The sequence below is a fragment of the Chaetomium fimeti genome (genome assembly GCF_033439085.1).
Source record: "Chaetomium fimeti strain CBS 168.71 chromosome Unknown B0H64scaffold_3, whole genome shotgun sequence".
Lineage (NCBI taxonomy): Eukaryota > Fungi > Ascomycota > Sordariomycetes > Sordariales > Chaetomiaceae > Chaetomium > Chaetomium fimeti.
In genome coordinates, this window is record NW_026944331.1 from 3,446,354 (window position 1) to 3,464,990 (window position 18,637).

Here is an 18,637-nt window from a genome sequence, read left to right on the forward strand (position 1 = left end):
TTGATGCCGAGGGGCACTGCGCGGAGGGATGGCTGGCGGTTCTCGACACACTGCGCATAGAAGCAGTCCAGGTCCTAGGAAGAAAAAGCAGAAAGATCGCCGTGTCAGACGGAGAGTCCTCAGTCGTCGTCTGGGGAGGGAGGCTGTACAAAATGGAGCAGAACCCGGTCGTCGCGCCGCCGTGGCGCCTTTTTGCTGGGTGAGGGATCCATTCTGCTGCGGTCGATTGCCAGGTAAGTGGACGCGTCAACGTGTCATCCAGGGCATCGCCGGGCCAATTTTGATGTTTTGTTTACAGGCTCATCTTCTGGGGTAATTCGGAGGTGGCTGCTGTGTCGGGCCAAGATCTCGGGACGATCCCAAACTTGTCAATTGAGTTGAATTTGTTGTCTATTTTTAGGCCGACTTCGGGCGACCGAACTCTGCCAGTGGAAACATGTCCGTGCGTGGCTCGGATAGCGCCGTTTTAGCGTGCCCTGGCGTTCATGTGTTCAAGACTTTCGCAGGGATTGGGACGAACTCCGTGAACTCCGGGCAACTTTCACTCCATAGGTTGTCGTGAGACCGAACACGGCACCACGGCTCGCAACAAAACCTATTCGCATGATGCTCCGCAAATGGCGTTTGCTAGTTTTTTAGCATTTATTTTCTTCCTCCCCACAATCCCTCTTTTCCGCTCCTTTATCGCATCCTATTGTTCCGTCCCAGCCGGGATCCGTCCCGCCGTCGAGCACCGGGTTGGCCCCGGCTCCGCAGATCAGTTTCGTTTTGACCTATTTTCGTACCAAAATGTCAAATTTCTCTCCCGGCACAATCCGCGTCCTGTGCAACCCACGTTTCGTGGCTTTTCTATCCAGCCGACCGGATCACGCTGACGATGCCCATGTGGATTCACCGCTCATTACGGAGTAAATATGGTCATTACGAGGCCCAGTCCACAGTGGCAAAAGCCGGCGGCGAGGTCGGTCGCTATACGGGAGACCTACCTTAATTGCGGTCTGGGGGCGGCTGACCGGCGGCGCTTATGTTGGGACGGTGTTTGTCAAAGAAAAAGAAGGAAAAAAGTGATAAATCACCTCACAAGGGACAATAAAATCCTTCTAGAACACAGAAGGTCACGGTCAAGTGATCCTTCAACGACCCTCGTCACCTGTTGTCAGTCTCGCACACTGGCGTTGTCGATGACTCGAAAACCACCAACACTGGTCTCGACTTCTCGATCGCGCCTGTTCACTAGCGCGGGCAATGGACGCAAGCCTCCTGCCAAATCGGGGGTTCTAAATTCGACTTGGCGGGATTAGACGCGATGTGACTTCAGGTGCAGGTGGGTCTCTTGTTGGATCCTGGCTCCCTCCGTTGCCATTATTGGCGAAGCCAGCGCCTGCGCCTGCAAGCTGCAGGAAGTGTGCTGGCCAGTCACCATGACCGCTTCCTTCAGCGACCAGCCAACCACGGTGGCTGGAGCGTCACTCTGCATCGAAAAATGGAGGCCTTTTCCTTGTCACACCCAACCCACCCCCTGTCCCCAATGAGTTGGAGTGCAGTTCCCGCTGACTGACAGCTCCGACAGCGTCAAGAGCGTCTCCGTACTGTGTGCCAGGATGCTGAGGGGCTTGCAGGGCTCCTTCATTGTATTCGTCCGAACTGCCCTGGCGCTTGCTCCTTCTCGCCTGCTCTTCCCCTCGTCCCCCTCCCGCATGCCACACTAGCCGCCAGCTCTGCGAGAGAGAGAGAAGGAGCAAAGGAGCAAGCAGCCCCAGCACAGTGGGGGGAACAAGGCAAACACACGAAAAAAGTCTACCTTCCCTCCTTCCCAAGTACTCCGTACAGATTACACATATAGCCGCCCTCCCCTAGAATTCCCGCCCTCTTCCTAGCGCTCACGCTCTGATCACCATTTCGTCTACTCGGCCAACCGACGAGGTCGCACGCTCGCCTGCCCTATTCATTCCTAGCTGGCTTAGGAACCGCAGGTGGCCTGCTCCTTCCTAATCGCACATCCCTAATTCGAGACCTCTCGATTGCCGGCCCCGCTCCGTTTGTTGTTCGCTTGGATTTGGATTCGGTTGTTCGCCATGTCGTCGACATCTAGACCCCCCCAGAGCCCCCCGAAGCGGCCGAGGCTGTCGCTGCAAATCAAGGCCCTCGCCAACGGTCCGACTATGCGGACGTCGAGGTGTCTCGCCGCCGCCGTTGATGTCAAGTCGCCGACGTCGTTTAATACCCTCTCTAATGTCTACGCCACCGCTGTCGACCGGTCAACCCCCGTCCAGGAGAAGCCCCCCATGGCCTTCGTGGGCGGGAGGAAGCCAACCCTGCGTCTGCAGACACAGGACGTCGAAGTGAAGAAGCCGAGTGCAAACACGCCGTACCTGGGGCCCTACCTCGACACCCCCATAACCGCCCAGGCAATGTCTCCGGCCGTGGCCAGGCAAGTCTTCTTTCCCAGCGCCATGACGGCAACGCCACCCCTCTCAGCGCAGCCGCAAGAGCAGAACGGCGGTCAGGTGTTTACCTTTGACACTGCAACGCCCGCGACTGCCCTGCCACCGCCGGGGTTGGATGCTCCTACTCCGGCGCCGGGGAACCAGAATCCCAGGAGACGGACCACAATGCCCAACAACACTAAGCTACCCTACACCCACCCGCGCAGTTTACGCAGCATTCTTCGCAACTCACCTCTCCCGCCGCTCAGCACCATGTCTCCCGAATCTCCCAGGCGACAATCGCTCCGGCTACAGGAAAAGGCTTTGCGCCGTGTGGCTTACAACAGCCCCCTGACGCAGGAAATCACAACCAGCCGATACGTCAAGTCCCATATCGACCTCCTCGCGGAGGATGCTACGCCTATCTCCCCCTCAGTCGCGTCTTCGGACGACAACGACAGTCTCCTCGACCAGGCCATGGCTGATGCGGCGAGCACGCGCGACGGAGGGCAGACGCCTGGTCCGTTTGAGGAGATGCGCCGGCGCATGGCCAACATGCACGCATCCACCCCGTTGGCGCTGTCGCCGACGGGCGGTGGCATCCGCAAGAGGGGCGGGAAGCGCAAGGAGAAGAAGCGGCGGTGGGTGTGGACGATTGGGCAGGACGAGGATGCCGAGGAGGGCGAGGCCGTGGATACCGAGCCGGTGACGGCCAAGAAGGACGCCCCTCCCTCGGTACCCGTCCTCGCCGTCCCCGCCCCGCGGCCGCGAACGCGAAATCAGCAGGCGCTCGCCAAAGCAGTCGCTGCAGCAACCCAGGCGCAGGAACAGGCACAGACGCAAAATCAGACGCAGGCGCAAGTACCACTCCTGGCCATCCCCGTCCCGCCTGCCCGCGCCGCAACGAAAATTCCTACCATCCAACCCCCCGCACCGGCCCAAGCCGCGCCGCAATCCGCGCCGCAACCCCAATCCCAACCTCCACAACAACAAGAACAACAACAAGAGCAACAGCACCTCCAGCCACCACAACACACCCGCGAACTCACCCCCATCCCGACATCCCTCCTCCCCACCCGCCACTCCACCCCCGACTCCATGTCCTCTGCCTCGTCCTCCTGCGTCAACAGCGTCCGCCACCTGACCCCCGAGCCCCTGGGCATGGGGACAGGGATGGGCATGGGGACAGGGATGGGCATGGGCCTGAGCCTGAGCATGGGTATGGGCATGTCGCCCCCGCTCGGCGGCATGGTGGTCGTCGAGCCGCCCACACCGAGCATGGAGTCGACCACCAGCACCGGCAGCAGCCTGCACAGCCGCGACGAGGTTGATGTCGAGATGTCGGATGCGAGCAGCTTTACGTCGGTGGAGGCTGACGAGGGGGAGCATGAAGCGGATGTTGAGGGTGATGAGGGGAGGGTTGGGAAGAAGGGGTTTGGTTTGGGTTTGGGGTTGTTGTATACTACTGGTGGTGGTGCTGGTGCTGGCGGTTTCGGTGATGGGGATGTTGAGATGGATGAGGGCACGCCGACGATGACTGCGCGACCGATTGGGGAGAGGGGCGGCCAGGGGTGGGTGCCGTGGAGGGATGTGGTTTCTGAGGAGGCTTTTTGAAGTATTTGGTGTCTGCAGAGGCAAGGAAATAAGGGCGCATCATGAAGCGATGGGATACAGGACAGCGAGCATTATTATTGATACCTGGGTCGGTATTATTGTACTTGTTTATGAGTTGGATACGAGGTTATGAGGGATGTGGGATGTGGGATGGAGATCTATGTAGTGTATAACCGACTGCCGAGGACAGTCTCAAAAGATAGCAACCAGAAAACAAATGTAAAATATACAAAGTCAACAATACTTCCCACCCTCGTGCAAGATCAAATTGAACAGTGTCTATGAGCTGAGATGAGAACTTTCACGAGCAAACTCGTACACTTACTGCGGTCGTTGTACTCCAGAACCAACCCACTCCCTCAAGGTGTTGACCCGTCACCATAAGTGGCTGTTTACCTATTCATCGTACCCAAGCTTTCGCAGTTACAGATTATGTACAGTACTTTCATCACTGCCTACACAGCTCAAAATAGTACTTTCCATAGCGGCTAACGACCGTGTCTCGACGCCATTTAACAAAGACGCCGCCAACCAACCATTTCGATCCCGACACACAAACTACCGTAACCGAGTGCTGCTGTAACCTGTGGCATGTGTGCTAAGCGCCGGCCCGTGGTGTCGGCCCCATTACGTCATCCCGGAGCCCGCCCGCCGGGGTTCCGCACCGGGAAAAGTGGGAAAGTGGGGCTCACACCACATCGACGTCATCGATTGTCGTTTTGTTCATTGAGTGCCGTGAGTGTTCGACAGGACCCTGGCAACACATACCAGATTTTCGATCTGGGGTTTGATGGATCGCCTCGCTGTGTGGCTGTTCCATGCCATTGGAAGTCACTGGAGTCAAGGCCAGCTGAGCTTGTTGCTTGATCCGGGATGTTGGGAGGGAGAGCTACGTAAGAGCTGCCACGCAGTAATATATATTAGTAGAAGCAGCTGTGTGCTTGCTTTGTGTTACAGTGATCATCACCATGTGGGAGGGCTGCCGTGATGTGGTATAACTTGCACCTTTCTTCCATTGCTACCGTAAACTACTCGCTACCCATTCTACGGACCACCTACCGTGATTTAGCTTGGGGCTTCGCAGCTAACTAGCCTCTCATAAAGCATAAAGACATCAAGAGCTTGATACTACCTACCTACCTACCTTGCCCCATTCAAGGCTCAGTTGGGCCTCCACCACCACATGAGCCCACCTACCCACTAACACGGCGACCATGAACACGGACGAGAAGGTCTACCCCTCGGGGCAGCACTACTCGGGCAGCAACCGGATCCCCAACATCAAGCAGTTCGTCGAGTCGCTGGACCGGGAGAAGCGGGAGCGCGACGCCCAGATCGACTCGCAACAAAAACAAGCGACCAAGCACGGCCAGCACCATGGCGAGGTCAGGGACCACGTGTCGCCGGGCTACCGCAAGCCGGGCAAGAACCGGCGCACGGTGCGCGACCCGACGACGGGCAAGGACGTCGAGATCGAGGACATCAGCAGCGAGCACATGAAGGCGGCCGACGAGCCAATGGTTAGTTCCCCTTGCCCTCCTCCGTCTTCACCATGTGACCCCCTCTTTCCCCTTTCCCCTTACCATCCCTCCCAACCCTATGCCCCCCTTTTCTCCCCCCCAACACCCTCCCTCCACCCCCTTAAACCCCAACCACAACCACAACCACACACACCCACTAACGAGGCGAGGCATAGATCACAATCCCCAACGCCAACCTGCACAAACCCACAACCCACCAAACCCACCCCTCCCAATCCGGCGAAGCCTACCGCGTCGCCCAGGACATCACCGCGCCCCCCGACCCCATCGCCGAGGGCTCCACCTCCGACGTGCCCATCCACGGCGAGAAGACCAACGTGCTCTTCCACCCGACGCCCGCCGTCAGCTACGAGCCGACATACGCGGCGATCGAAGCGCGCGCGAACGTCCTCTGCGCGGGGTTGTTCCTGGGGGTCGTGGTGCTAGGGAGGGTGTTGGGGGGTGGGAGTTGGTGGGTGCTGGTGTTGTTGGGCGCGGGGGTGGCGTCGGGGGTGGGGTTGTGGGCGAGGGATGTGGTGAGGCGGGGGAGGGCGAATGAGTGGAGTGCGGAGCGGAAGAGGGGGGAGACGGCGGTGGTGAATCTGATTCCCGAGTCGGTCGAGTGGTTGAATACGGCGGTCGGGTTGGTGTGGGGGCTGATGAATCCGGATATGTTCGCTGCGGTGGCGGATACGTTGGAGGATGTCATGCAGGCGAGTGTGCCCGGGGTGATTGAGCATGTGAAGGTGAATGAGATCTCGCAGGGGAGTAACCCGTTGAGGGTGCTGAGTTTGAGGGCGCTGCCGGATGGGCATGTGCAGGAGCTGAAGGAGGAGATTCATAAGAGGGATGCGGAGGTCAAGGATCCGCAGGAGCTGGCGGCCGAGGAGGAAGGGGGCGATTTCTATAACCTCGAGGCTACCGTGGCGTACCACTCGCTGCCGTCGTCGGGCGATGTGTCGTCCAAAGCGAAAAACATGGGCATGCAGCTGGTCTTCTACCTGGGCGTCCGCGGCCTGTTCGGGGTGCCGCTCCCGATCTGGGTGGAGCTGAACCGGCTCGTGGCGACGGCGCGGCTGCGGGTGGCGCTCGCGCCGGACCCGCCGTTCGTCAAGACGCTCAGCTTCACGCTGATGGGGCTGCCCAAGGTGGAGGCCAGCTGCGTGCCGCTGGTGGAGAGGGGCGCCAACATCCTCAACCTGCCGCTCATCTCCAACTTTGTCAACTGGGCGATCGCGGCGGCGGCCAACATGTACGTGGCGCCCAAGTCGATGACGCTCGACGTGGGCAAGATGCTGCAGGGCGACGACATCAAGAAGGAGACCAACGCGCTCGGCGTGCTCTTCATCCGCATCCACAAGGCGGTCGGGCTCAGCAAGCAGGACCGGCGCGGCAGCGAAGGGGGCGGGTCGGACCCGTACATCTGCGTTTCCTTCTCCAAGTTCGGCAAGCCGCAGTACTGCACGCGGGTGATCCAGGACGACCTCAACCCCTTCTTCTCCGAGTGCTGCGCGCTGCCCATCACGGCCGACGTCATCAAGGCGGACGAGCAGCTGTCGCTGGAGCTGTGGGACAGCGACCGGTCGTCGGCGGACGACGTGGTGGGCAAGGTGGAGCTGAGCATCCAGAAGCTGATCCAGCACCCGGGCCGCATGTTTCCGCAGACGTCGCAGCTCAAGGGCGTCAAGGCCGGGAGCACGATGCCGGGCGAGCTGCACTGGGAGGTGGGCTACTTCGGCAAGACGCAGTTCCGGCGGGCGCTGCGCACCGACGGGCTCGACCCCAACCTGCCGCGCGGCCTGCGCGACAAGAAGGAGCTGCGGGACGACCGGGGCAGCCTGGAGACGGCCGAGGAGGACGCCGTGGTGCACACGCCCCCCGACCCGCTCTGGCCGAGCGGGGTGCTGAGCGTGGTGGTGCACCAGATCGTCAACCTCGAGCTCGAGAACGTCAAGGGCTCGCGGGGCGGCAAGCGCAGCGGCGGGCGCGAGTACGAGCCGGCGCGGCCCGAGGCCGGGGAGATCAAGGAGGAGCAGGGCAAGAAGCTGCCGAGCGCGTACTGCACGGTGCTGGTCAACGACGAGCTCGTCTACAAGACGCGCACCAAGGTGGTGTCGTCGCGGCCCATCTTCGAGGCCGGCACGGAGCGGTTCGTGCGCGACTGGCGGTCGTGCGTGGTGACGGTGACGGTGCGCGACTCGCGCAACCGGCAGCACGACCCCATCATCGGCGTGGTGCCGCTGCGCCTGTCCGACATCCTGCAGACCAGCAGCCAGAGCACGCGCTGGTACCCGCTCGACGGCGGCATCGGCTTCGGGCGCATCCGCGTGAGCCTGCTGTTCCGCTCCGTCGAGCTGCGCCTGCCGCCCGCCCAGCTGGGCTTCGGCGAGGTCGGCACCTTTGAGTTCACCTCGGACGCCCTCACCACGACGGGCTACAGCCCATCGCCGCACACCAAGATCCGCATGCGCACAGGTGGCAGCTCCGCCTCGGTCAAGGGCGACGTCTGCCGCCGCGCCGACGACGGCAACGGCCTGACCTGGGACATCAGCGGCGACGGCGACGCCTCGGACAACGAGCACCCAGACGATCATCATCATCATCAGAAGACGACGACGACGACGACCAAGAAGAAGCACAAATCCAAGCGCATCCGCCTCCCCGTGCGCTACCGCTACCGCTCCCCCGTCTTCTTCGAATTCCACCCGCCCTCCAGCACCAGCCTGCGGCGCAAAGCCGACACCTTCGCCTCGCTCTGGCTGCAGGACATACCCGACGGCGAGGAGCGGGACTTCGACATCCCGGTATGGCGGTGCGACAACGGGCTGCGCCTCTCGCAAAACTACATCACCGAAGCCAACATCGCGTCCGTCCCGGCCCTGCGCGCCGAAGAGGTCGGGCGGCTGCGGTTCCGGGGCCGGTTCCAGCCCGGCACGGACCGCGACCACCTGCGGTTCGTCAGCGACAACGACTCGCGCGAGACCATCGAGACGTGGGAGGCGTGCTTTGCCGAAGGTGTGCGCGCCGAGCATGTCCACCCCGAGGTGCCCCCCGCCGTGCAGCGGCTGCATGAGGTGAGCCTGACGCATGGGCGGGATGTGCTGGCCATGGCGCCCGAGGAGGAGAAGAGGCGGTGGCTGGCCAAGGATGGCACGGATTGGAGCGGCGCGTTTGGTGAGGATCCGGCTGCGCTTGTGAAGGAGGAGAGACGGGAGGGGAGGGATGGCGAGGTTGATGAGCGGGATGGGCGGGATGGGCAGACGGATGAAGAGGACCTCGTGGAAGAGGAGAGCAGTGACGAGGAGGTGGATCTGGGTATTGACGATGCCACGCATGACAAGGGCAAGGGGCGGGCGAGCGTGGGGAGCAGTGGTGACGGCGAAGGGGAGAACTATACCTGGAAGGGAGAAGAGGATGGCCATGATGGTCGCTCCGGCAAGTCTATGGACAGCAACGCCACAGGGGCCACGGGAGCAACCGGGGCGACTAGCAAGTCGAGCAACAAGTCGAGCAGCAGCAAGAACCCGATCGCGCAATACAGGGACTACCGCAGCCGCAGTCGGGATTTGCACCGGAAGCACCGCGGGCTGATGCAATGGTAGGTTGGACTCTGCTCGCGAGAGAATAAACAAGATCAGAACACTTGATGCTGACCAGAGTACCTAGGAAACCCATGCGCAACGTCCAGTTTGCCAAGGACGAGGCCGTCTATGCCACTCGGCGGTTGATGAAGGTCGGCAGTCTGAGCGGGCGGAAGCCTGATGTTGAGACCGAGGTTTGAGTTTTGTGTTGAAAAACAAAGGGAAAAGGGGTGTGGGATGTAAGATGTTCTCTTTTGTCTGCTTTCAGTTTTGGCGTTCGGGTCCGACGATGAAATGATGAGAAATATATATGGAAAACGATATTTGTAAATTGTCACTTCGGCAGGCAGCGAGTATTTTACTTCTTAAGCCGTCAAGCAATCCGTCTGTTTGGTTCTGAGTTTTTTTCCAGTTGACGCCTTGAGCCTTGGAACGATCATCGGCTTGAGGCGCCAACTGGAAAAAAACCCCCACGCCGCTTGGGTGAAGACGCACCCCACTGTAACTTCCACTTTGTTAATCTGTACAGCGGTTAAGTGGTCTGTGCCCAGCGTAGGAAATATCAAGACGCGCCCGTAACGAAAAACGAACGAAGCTCCATCATCATTCATTCGATAATACCTATTCCAACATCAAACCCCGAATCCCACTCGTCATACAAACGCGGCTCAAACCCAAAGCCTCAATCAACAACGGACACCAACCAACCGCACTAAAGCAAGCATGGCCCGGACATATTTCTCTCCTTATGCCCCCCGGCGGCGGCGTTCTCCCCAAGTCGTGCTGGTCTGGGTCTCCATGTTCGTCTTCATCCTCTGGTTGACCTGGTTCATCACGACACGCCACAAAGAGGAGGCGTCCCCATATGTCGACGAGTTTATGCACCCGGGGAAAATGGCCAGGGAGGAGTATGGTGCCGGTGACGAATGAGCACCACACACGGCAGTCGATGACCTGGGCTGCTTGGGCAGTGGTTACCCGGCATGTCTGCTGGACTTGAGGTTCAGAAAGCCAAGACTGCCATCACGAAACAGCGGCAAGCCAAACACGGGGTTGCCTGGGAGGTGGTTTAAGGAAAGGAAGCTTGGTGGTAATGATAATGATTGGAACACCATGCGCAGGAGAGGTTGCTATGCGGGATCAGGGCAAAACAAGAGTAATGTCGGCAGTTGGGTGAAGCATCCGCGTTCTCGAAGCAGTGCTCAACATTGGGGAACTTGAAGAAAGCTATAATACAAGGAGCAAACAGTGTAATCTGTAGGATATCCTGACGCCTCGTTTAATCGCCCGCTTCCTCTCAGAGGTGACGTGCCGGGGCCGCGGCGTAGCACCGTGTTTGCGCTCGTTGACCCGCGCGAGTAGGCACTAAATATACAGTGCTAAGCACTGTCGTCTCCTGTTTTGTCACCCCACCCGCTACACAGTCATCTGGAGGTCGTTGTTCTCACTCATCATATACTCTCCATATATCATGTCAAGTCCCTCGATGATGGATTCCTGACACTTTCTGACATACACAAGAAATACACCATTAGCCAATTCATTCCTGGCAACCATAAACCATGGACCAGCCACGCACCATCATCATCGGCATCAGCGGATGCTCCTCGAGTGGCAAGACTACCCTCGCGAGGCTTCTGCGGGACATGTTCCCAGAGACCTTTATTCTCCACGAGGACGACTTTTACAAGCCCGAATCCGAGTGAGTTTTGGGCTATTTTTTAATATTAATATAAAAACTTTGAACTATATCACTTGACTTGTCCTTGCCTGGCTAACTCGCTCTCAGACTCCCCATCAACCAGGGGCACGCCGACTGGGACTGCCCCGAGGCCATCTCCATCCCCGACCTCGAAGCCGCTCTCGCCCACGTCCGCGCAACGGGCACATTCCCAGTTAGTAGCAATGTGCCCAGCACTACCTGCCCCAACACCCTCTCCCGCCGCAGCAACCACGGCTGTGCCCCCCTCACCTCACCTGGCCCATTATCACCGCCCCTCTCCCCTCTATCACCACCCCCACCCCTATCCCAACCATCCCCGAGAACAACACGAACAAGCCCAGACCCGCTTACCAAACGGCCCCCCGCCTGCCCTCCACAGCCAAACGTCAACTCCATCGAGGACCTCAACACCGTCGGCCCCTGCCCGGCCACGCCCGAGCAGATCGCCGCCTGCGCCGCACGAGTTAACACCTGGCTCACCCCGGGCCAGCCAGGCTCCTCCATCTTCACCCTTGATTCCAAGTCCAACGCCAACCCCCAAGAAACCAACCCCAACCCCCAAGAAACCAACCCCAACCCCCAAGAAACCAAACCCAAACCCAAACCCAAAACCCGCATCTGCATCCTCGACGGCTTCCTCCTCTACTCCCCCCCACCCACCACCACCACCAACCCCGACAACACTTCCAAAACCAAAAGCCCCCTCCGCACCGTCATGACCCACCTCGACATCAAGCTCTTCCTCCGCGCCAGCCGCGCCAGCGCCCTCCGCCGCCGCACCGCCCGCGACGGCTACGTGCACATGGACGGCTTCTGGACGGATCCGCCGGGCTATGTCGAGCAGGTCGTGTGGCCGAACTATGTGGAAGCGCATCGTTGGTTGTTTGAGGGGGGGGATGTGGAGGGGGGGAGGCTGGATGGGGGGGTTTTGGGGGCGGAGGGGATTCTGGCTCCGGGGATGCAAGCTGAAGAGGGGGGGGATGTGGAGTTTGGGGCGGTTTTGGAGTGGGCGGTGGGGGTGGTGATGGGGGAGTTGGAGAGGTTGTGTTTGGGGGAGGGGAGGGGGTAGGTTGGGTGGAGGGGAGCTATGGGGTGAAGGGGTGCAAGTAGTAAGGGGTGAGGAGAGGGAGGTGAAGGGGAGTGATGAGGTGAAAGAGAGTATCGGAGAGGAGCACAGGATAGAGGCCGTGGCATGGAGTATGCATCACACAAAGAGAACTTTAGAGATGATTAGAGAGCGTAGACGTTGGATTTAGACCTTACCAAAGATGAGCATGTCCGGGCAATGATCTTTCTTGCTCCTGCTCCGTCCCATATAAAGGAAAGGATCACTCAATCTTGAAAACCCGACGACAAGCCAGATCACACACCCCAATTTTCCACCCCCCCAACATCTTACACACCCCATTCAACAACCTACCGCCAGCTACCCTCCACCTTCTGCGCCGAGCACCCACTCGCAGCCTGCTCCTCCGCCTCCACCGTAAACCCGCGGTTCGGATCCGACTCCCACTCCGCCGCGCCATCAGCGCCCACACGCACAAACTTATACTCCACCGCCGTCCCAGCCGCAATAGGCACCGTAATACTCCACAGGGGATTCTCACCGGTGTACCCCGACGCCGACAGCGGCACCGCCTTCTCGGCATCCCACCCCCCCAGCTCCGGCACGTTCCCCACGACCTTGACCGACTGACCCCACTGCGTCTCCACGCGCCCATCAAAGGTCACATACACGCGCGCAGCATCCGCACAGGCCGAGGGAAACGGCGCCGGGGCCGGGGCCGCGCTCGGGTTGGGGGTCTGGCCGGGCGGGAAGGCGGTCTCGGTGGCCTGGGCGTAGGTTCCCGCGACCTGGACGCGCTCGCAGGTTTCGGGCAGCGTGTTGGCGTCCTCGGCGGACCAGCCCGTGACGGGGACGATGCCGGCGCGGCGGTCGGCCGCCGACAGGAAGGCGGCGTAGGACCAGGTCAGGTCGGCGGCCGAGAGCGGGCTGCCGCTGTTCCGGTCGTATTGTTCTGCGAGCGAGCCGCCCTCGCCCGCGTACTGCGCCGCGACCTCGATGAAGCCGTCCGCGTAGGCGGAGACGGCGTCGAGGATGGTCTGGTGGGTGGGGGAGGAGGTGTCGTAGCTGCCCGCGGTGATGGAGGGGACGAGGTCTTTGAAGAAGGGGAGGGAGACCTCGGTGACGGTGATGGAGCCGTCCTGCTTCCAGACGTAGATGGCGTCGTAGAGCTGCTCGGCCGCGGCGAAGTTGGCCAGGTACCACGGGTTGCCCTCGAAGTAGACGTCTTCGGAGTATCTGCCGACGGCGACGGCCTTGCCTTGGGGAATGCCCGAGTTGATGCCGTATTCAGATCGGAACGAGTCGACGTAGACCTTGTGGTTGGAGAGCGCCTTCTCGCTGCAGGGCTGGAACGTGTTGGAATCACAGCCAGCGGCCGGGTCGAAGTTGTGGATCGAGGTCAGGACCGAATTGGCGTCCTTGCCAGACCGGGACTCGCCGCCGTTGACTTTGGCTGTCAGTTGGAGGGTGGCCTTCGTGACGGAAAGAATAAACTTACTGTTAGAGACGACGTAGCCCTCGGAGGACTTCCAGAAGCTCTGCTGGAAGCACAGAACATGAGGGGCGGTAGTGAGGCAGGCACCGCATTCAGTACCAAGTTGAGCAGCGAGAGCGGCTCCCTCAACCAGGGCTGTGTCGTGTTAGTGTCATCCAAACGCACTTGAAGGGGAACACTAACCCCGATGAGAAGCGCCAATGGTGAAGAATGAGCTACCAGGAACCTCCTCCCACAGATCAAAGCCCGTCTCATTCCTAGAGAATGTCAGTATCCCCCGGGCTCAACCCGACTCAGGGGTACTTACCAGTACTGGGCGGTGTAGGCAAGGTCGTTCTTGATCACGGGCCAGGCGACATCGTTGGCGGTGTCCTTGTAGCCGTTGGCGATCAGCCACTTTGCATACCGGATGAGAGCAATAGCCCGGAGAGGCGGGCCGTCTCGCTGCGGCCGGCCCCAGTCACCAGTGAACTGGGAGAGGTCGACCATGAACTTGGGCTCGGCGAGGCCGGTCCCGTCAGAGAGACCACCCGAGGGGTTCGAGACACCCTGGAGCTTAGCCTGCGAGACAACAAAGTTCTGGATAGTAGTCTGCAGGGATTCCGAGTAGTTATGGGCAAAGGAGTCCACGAGGCCCGTGAGGACCAGGGAGGCATCTCTGGTCCAGGTGTACCAGTCTGGTGCGTTTCAGTAAGTCACCTAAGTCTGTCCGATATGGCTAAGCTGCCACTTACAGTCTGGCTCGGACTTGGAGGGGCTGGCAATGACGGCGCCGGGGGCGGCTCCGGAAGCAGCACAGCCGTCGGGGCCGATGTTGCAGAGCAGCTTGCTCCAGGCGATAGGGGTCTGGGTCTCGATGAACGAGTCGACGGAGCGCTTGAGGATAGCGCCCTCCCGCTTCGCACGGATAGCGGCCTCCGGACGACCGAGGGCCGTCTGGACGGCACAGGTGCCGAGGACGAACAGCGACGAGAGAGCGTGCATGGCGGGCAAGACGAGGCCGGATGCGTTGACGGATGGGAGGTGTTGTTGAAGTTGGACTACGAAATCCGCCATACTGAGTCGTTCTTATACTCTAGCCCTCGGCTCGTTTCGATGTCTCACACTACCTACACTTCCAGATCTGGAACTAGTACAGAACCGGGGTGTAAGTCGGACCCCATGGGGGCTGATGCTTTGCATGCGGGGGAAGGGCCGACACGCACTCAACGGCGCCTTGTGCTCGGTGTTTCTCCCTGTGGTCCTATGCAGCTGCCGTGCTCTAATGCAACCCTGGGGCTTTTAGACTCGGCCGTTGACGATGACCGGTTAGGCAGTGGCAGGGCGCTAGGGCTGTTCCTCGGGCTGTTCTTCGGAGTGTTGCTCGGGGCCGTCAGGGGTATGGGTAGCGGAGAGATGTTACCAGAAGAACATGGGTGGCGGAGTTGCTTTCTAAGGTTGCTACGACTATGGGGTTCATCAGTTCAGCTATGAAGGTACACCGTTCCGATCTCCATCTAGCGAGGCCATTGGACAAACGCCGCTGAGTCGCCGCCGATCGGTTCGACCCGTGCTTCGCTGTGGGTGTCACAAGCGCCACCGATCCTCCGCAGTGCTCGATGATTTGCAGTGTGGGGGAAGAGGGGAGGACAGGGGAGAGAAGCGAGTACGATTTGGAGAAGCTCCATTGGATCTTGTCATAAAATGAAGGGCAATCACATGGGAAGCACTCGGTAACATCCGTCCCTATTCGTATAATGTGTAGGTTTTAATTGTAAGGAAGACGATGAATCAAGCTCGCAGAGCAGAGGCAAGCAATTAATGAGTTGATGGGATGTTGCAGAGCAGCATACACAGTTCCTGGATAGGAGGGAGGTATCCAGCGTGAGACCCAGATGTAACTGACAGCCTCTGGTTTTGGAGTAGAGTTCCCGATGACGCGACTTCTCCCAGACGAGAAACAATCTGGGAACCGCGACTCGAATAACTCAACTCCCACGAGATGAACTCGTGCCTGCCAAGGTTGGCGTAGTGCCGGCCCCGCAATCACGTCGAGAATCGGGCCGTAGGTTGCTTGGTTGAAGAACCGGAGCTGCCCTTGCCGTCCCCCGCACCGGTAATCGAGACCAGAAATGGAAGCTCGTGCCGGCGATGGCATCACGATCACATGTCTGTCATCAACCTCAACCGGAATCTCCTTAGCGTGGTAGGACGATGCCCTGGAGATGGAGTGATAGCCCCCAAAAATAACCAGCCTAGTGTCTGTCCCTGGTGCTTCTCTCGCCGAGCCGATGACGAAGAGGTCCTTCAACTTGGCAGCATCAATGACACAGGAGAGGCGTGGATGCCGGTCAACCGTCTCGGCCCTTTTGCTCACGTTCGAAATCCCGTACAAATTCATTTTTTAGTGTCGGCGGCCAATGGGGTCGCGTAACCGCATGGAGGAAGGTGATTCGAGGCAAAGCAGAGCAATTCCAGCGGGTAGCACAGACGAGGCAACCCGTCGAACTCATTTAGCAATCGTCGCACACGCTGGCCACGAAAAAGAACATTGCAGAGTGCAGAGATGTAGGACGCGCCATGGTTTTCCCCAGCTTCATAGACCGACGGTCTTGGCGAACGGTTTGGAATATAGCGTCTTGAACTCCGGCTCACCTCGCTCAAACCTTTTACAGCGAACGAGACTACCCCGAAGTTCTATCGATCTGGGACCTGTCGGGTGGAAATTGACATCATGAAAGGTAGATGGCTCCTTGGCTCACCGAACTGCCGCAGCAATCGACCCTGACCACCGGAGCGGCAGAGGATCGCTGGACACAGATCCGTGAAGGAGGAAAAGAGAAGAAGAGGAAGAGCTCCCAAAAATATTTTGCTAAATACCTGCAGAAAATTTTGGAAAGTGGGGTCACCTGCTTCCAGCCTTGCGGCCTGGCTGGCACCACCCTGGGGGGCGCCTGGCCTGTGCCCGCCGACGCAGATTCGCCAAAAGCTTATCTTATCATCCAGTGCATTGGTGCGCCTTGCCTTCGCCCAGGGTCCTTGACAACTTCCCTGGCCTTCAAGTTCGCGGTGCTTCTCGAACATCAGCCACTCCACCTCTTACCTCGACGTTGCCAACGCGCATATCATCAACATGGACGCCGCGTCGATTGAGGAGATCAACAAGGTCCGGCTGCAAATGGGCATGAAGCCCTTGCCAGTCCCGGGAGCAGCGCCACCACCTAAACAAGCGACCCCCGAAGCCGAACTAGGCGACGACGGGAAGACAGTCAGCACCCTCGAGTCTCGCGAAGCGGCTTCCTACGATAACTTCCGAAAAACCCAAGAAGCCGAAGAAGCGAAGAAGAAACGCGAAGCGAAGGCAGCCGCCATCAAGAAGGCGCGCGAACTGGCGCAGCGCACGGCTGTGGTCGCGGGCAAAGGCTTGGCTGATGACGATGAAGAAGTGGACGTCAAGTCATGGCTGAAGAACCAGAAGAAACGCCAGAAGAAAATCGATGCGGCGCGGAAGACGGCGGAGGAGAGTGCTGCAGCTGAGGCCGAAGCTGCGGAGCATACGGCTGCAGACTTGGCCGGCGTCAAGGTTGCCCATGACATGGCCACCTTCCTCGACGGCGACGACCAAGTCCTTACCCTGAAAGATACGGGAGTGCTGGAGAATGAGGACGAAGGGGATGAACTCGAGAACCTCTCACTGCGTGAACAGGAGAAGCTGCGGGAGAGGCTCGATCTGAAAAAGAAGAAGCCAGTCTACGACCCGAACGACGTCGACGAGACTGGCCAAATTGGCCTATTATCGAAGTATGACGAGGAGATATTCGGGAAGAAGAAGACAGCCTTCACCTTGGACTCGGCCGCGACGACCACCGAACTAGCTGATATCCTAGCGGCTCCGGCTCAAAAGAGGAAACATCAGGTGGTAGACCTCGATGTACTTGGTCAGTTTTCCCACGGTTCATCACAGCCTGGTGCGTCTATACTAACTGGTGTTGCAGAAGATGCTCCGGCTCCCACATCGGATTACCTCGACTTGTCGGAAGTCAAGGTTAAGAAGCCCAAAAAGAAGAAGTCAAAATCAACACGGCGAAGGCGGGACGATGATGACGATGCGTTATTCCCCGGCGATGCGGCGGGCGGCGACGAGCCTATGGAAGAAATGGACGTTGACTCGGGCGCTGCCGCCTTCACCAAGAAGCGAAAGGTAGTGGATGACAGTTTCGTGGATGACGAGGACCTGCAGGCAACTCTGGCGCTTCAAAGACGGGAGGCACTGAAGAAGCGAAAGAAGACGCGACCGGAGGATATCGCAAGACAAGTTCGCGAAGCAACCGAGAATCCCGAAGGCGAGGCCCAAGAGGACAAGGGCATCGTCATGGACGAGATCAGTCGATTCGTCGACGGCCTGCGTCATGAACCAGAGGAAGACCGCAAGCCGCGCAAACCCAAGCCCGAACCAGGCGTCACAGCCATGCAACAAGACGAATCCTCGGAAGACGAGGAAATGCACGACGTCGACCAACCCCGCGCCGCCTCACGCGAAGCCACACCCGAGGTCCCGACCACCGGCGTCGAAGAAGAAAAAACGGTCGGCCAGGGCATGGGCGCAACCCTCTCGCTACTTCGCGACCGGCAGCTCATCGAAGAGGGCAAGGGCGCCGAGGTCAACGACAAGTTCCGGCAGCGGCAGCGCTTCCTCAACGAGATGCACCGGCGCATGGAGCTGTTCGACCAGGACACGCGCGCGCAGCGCGAGCGCGACCGCACCAGCGGCCGGCTCGACCGCATGTCGGCGCGCGAGAAGGAGGACTGGCAGCGGCAGCAGAACACGATGCGCGACCAGCACCAGTCGCGCGTCATCGACCAGCTCTTCCGCGAAGGGTACCGCCCGGACGTCGAGCTCAAGTACGTCGACGGCGACGGCCGCAGCCTCGACGCCAAGGAGGCCTTCAAGGAGCTGTCCCACCAGTTCCACGGCAAGGGGTCCGGCAAGGGCAAGACGGACAAGCGGCTGAAGAAGCTGGCCGAGGAGAAGAGGCGCATGACCCAGAGCATGCTGGACGCCAGCCAGAATGTGGGCATGAGCTCGGCGGCGTCGCATCAGACTAAGAAGAGGAGGGAGGCGGGCGTGCGGTTGGCTTAGTGGGTGGGTGGGGTTCGAACTTGGGGGGTGAGCATTGGGTATCAACAAAGGTGCTTATACCCTCTATCTCTGTTAATATATCGGTTTTGGGTC

At 59.6% G+C, this 18,637-nt stretch overlaps 6 protein-coding genes across 6 annotated transcripts; 4 read left to right on the forward strand and 2 right to left on the reverse strand.

Moving 5' to 3' along the window:
• Nucleotides 1–1,421: 1,421 nt before the first annotated feature.
• On the forward strand, nucleotides 1,422–4,290 carry B0H64DRAFT_423729 (uncharacterized protein; the record flags this gene model as incomplete). The annotated part of the gene is made up of 2 exons (XM_062805619.1): nucleotides 1,422–1,465; nucleotides 2,105–4,290. The coding sequence occupies 2 exons, from the start codon at nucleotides 1,422–1,424 to the stop codon at nucleotides 4,038–4,040; spliced, it is 1,980 nt and encodes a 659-aa protein (XP_062661237.1). The 3' UTR covers nucleotides 4,041–4,290.
• Nucleotides 4,291–4,792: 502 nt separating this feature from the next.
• B0H64DRAFT_339646 (uncharacterized protein) lies at nucleotides 4,793–9,516 on the forward strand. The gene is made up of 3 exons (XM_062801210.1): nucleotides 4,793–5,560; nucleotides 5,737–9,118; nucleotides 9,199–9,516. Exons 1-3 carry the CDS (start codon nucleotides 5,255–5,257, stop codon nucleotides 9,339–9,341), a joined length of 3,831 nt encoding a protein of 1,276 aa, XP_062661238.1. The 5' UTR covers nucleotides 4,793–5,254; the 3' UTR covers nucleotides 9,342–9,516.
• Nucleotides 9,517–10,593: 1,077 nt separating this feature from the next.
• On the forward strand, nucleotides 10,594–11,933 carry B0H64DRAFT_473795 (P-loop containing nucleoside triphosphate hydrolase protein; the record flags this gene model as incomplete). The annotated part of the gene is made up of 3 exons (XM_062808013.1): nucleotides 10,594–10,843; nucleotides 10,931–11,036; nucleotides 11,244–11,933. Exons 1-3 carry the CDS (start codon nucleotides 10,704–10,706, stop codon nucleotides 11,931–11,933), a joined length of 936 nt encoding a protein of 311 aa, XP_062661239.1. The 5' UTR covers nucleotides 10,594–10,703.
• Nucleotides 11,934–12,280: 347 nt separating this feature from the next.
• B0H64DRAFT_320293 (Six-hairpin glycosidase-like protein) lies at nucleotides 12,281–14,409 on the reverse strand (the record flags this gene model as incomplete). The annotated part of the gene is made up of 5 exons (XM_062800458.1): nucleotides 12,281–13,377; nucleotides 13,429–13,560; nucleotides 13,609–13,682; nucleotides 13,733–14,102; nucleotides 14,160–14,409. 5 exons carry the CDS (start codon nucleotides 14,407–14,409, stop codon nucleotides 12,281–12,283), a joined length of 1,923 nt encoding a protein of 640 aa, XP_062661240.1.
• A 455-nt stretch (nucleotides 14,410–14,864) lies between these two features.
• Nucleotides 14,865–15,977, reverse strand: B0H64DRAFT_130451 (uncharacterized protein). Its single transcript, XM_062798113.1, has one exon. It carries the CDS (start codon nucleotides 15,803–15,805, stop codon nucleotides 15,173–15,175), a length of 633 nt encoding a protein of 210 aa, XP_062661241.1. The 5' UTR covers nucleotides 15,806–15,977; the 3' UTR covers nucleotides 14,865–15,172.
• Nucleotides 15,978–16,537: 560 nt separating this feature from the next.
• Nucleotides 16,538–18,544, forward strand: B0H64DRAFT_320411 (SART-1 protein; the record flags this gene model as incomplete). The annotated part of the gene is made up of 2 exons (XM_062800467.1): nucleotides 16,538–17,342; nucleotides 17,400–18,544. The coding sequence occupies 2 exons, from the start codon at nucleotides 16,538–16,540 to the stop codon at nucleotides 18,542–18,544; spliced, it is 1,950 nt and encodes a 649-aa protein (XP_062661242.1).
• Between the last annotated feature and the right edge of the window lie 93 nt (nucleotides 18,545–18,637).

Coding starts and splice junctions, on each gene's coding strand:
- B0H64DRAFT_339646 (XM_062801210.1), top strand. CDS start 5,255: ATGAACACGGACGAGAAGGTCTACCCCTCGGGGCAGCACTACTCGGGC. Junction 5,561..5,736: donor AGGCGGCCGACGAGCCAATG/GTTAGTTCCCCT, acceptor GGCGAGGCATAG/ATCACAATCCCCAACGCCAA. Junction 9,119..9,198: donor CAGGGACTACCGCAGCCGCA/GTCGGGATTTGC, acceptor AAACAAGATCAG/AACACTTGATGCTGACCAGA.
- B0H64DRAFT_130451 (XM_062798113.1), bottom strand. CDS start 15,805: ATGAATTTGTACGGGATTTCGAACGTGAGCAAAAGGGCCGAGACGGTT.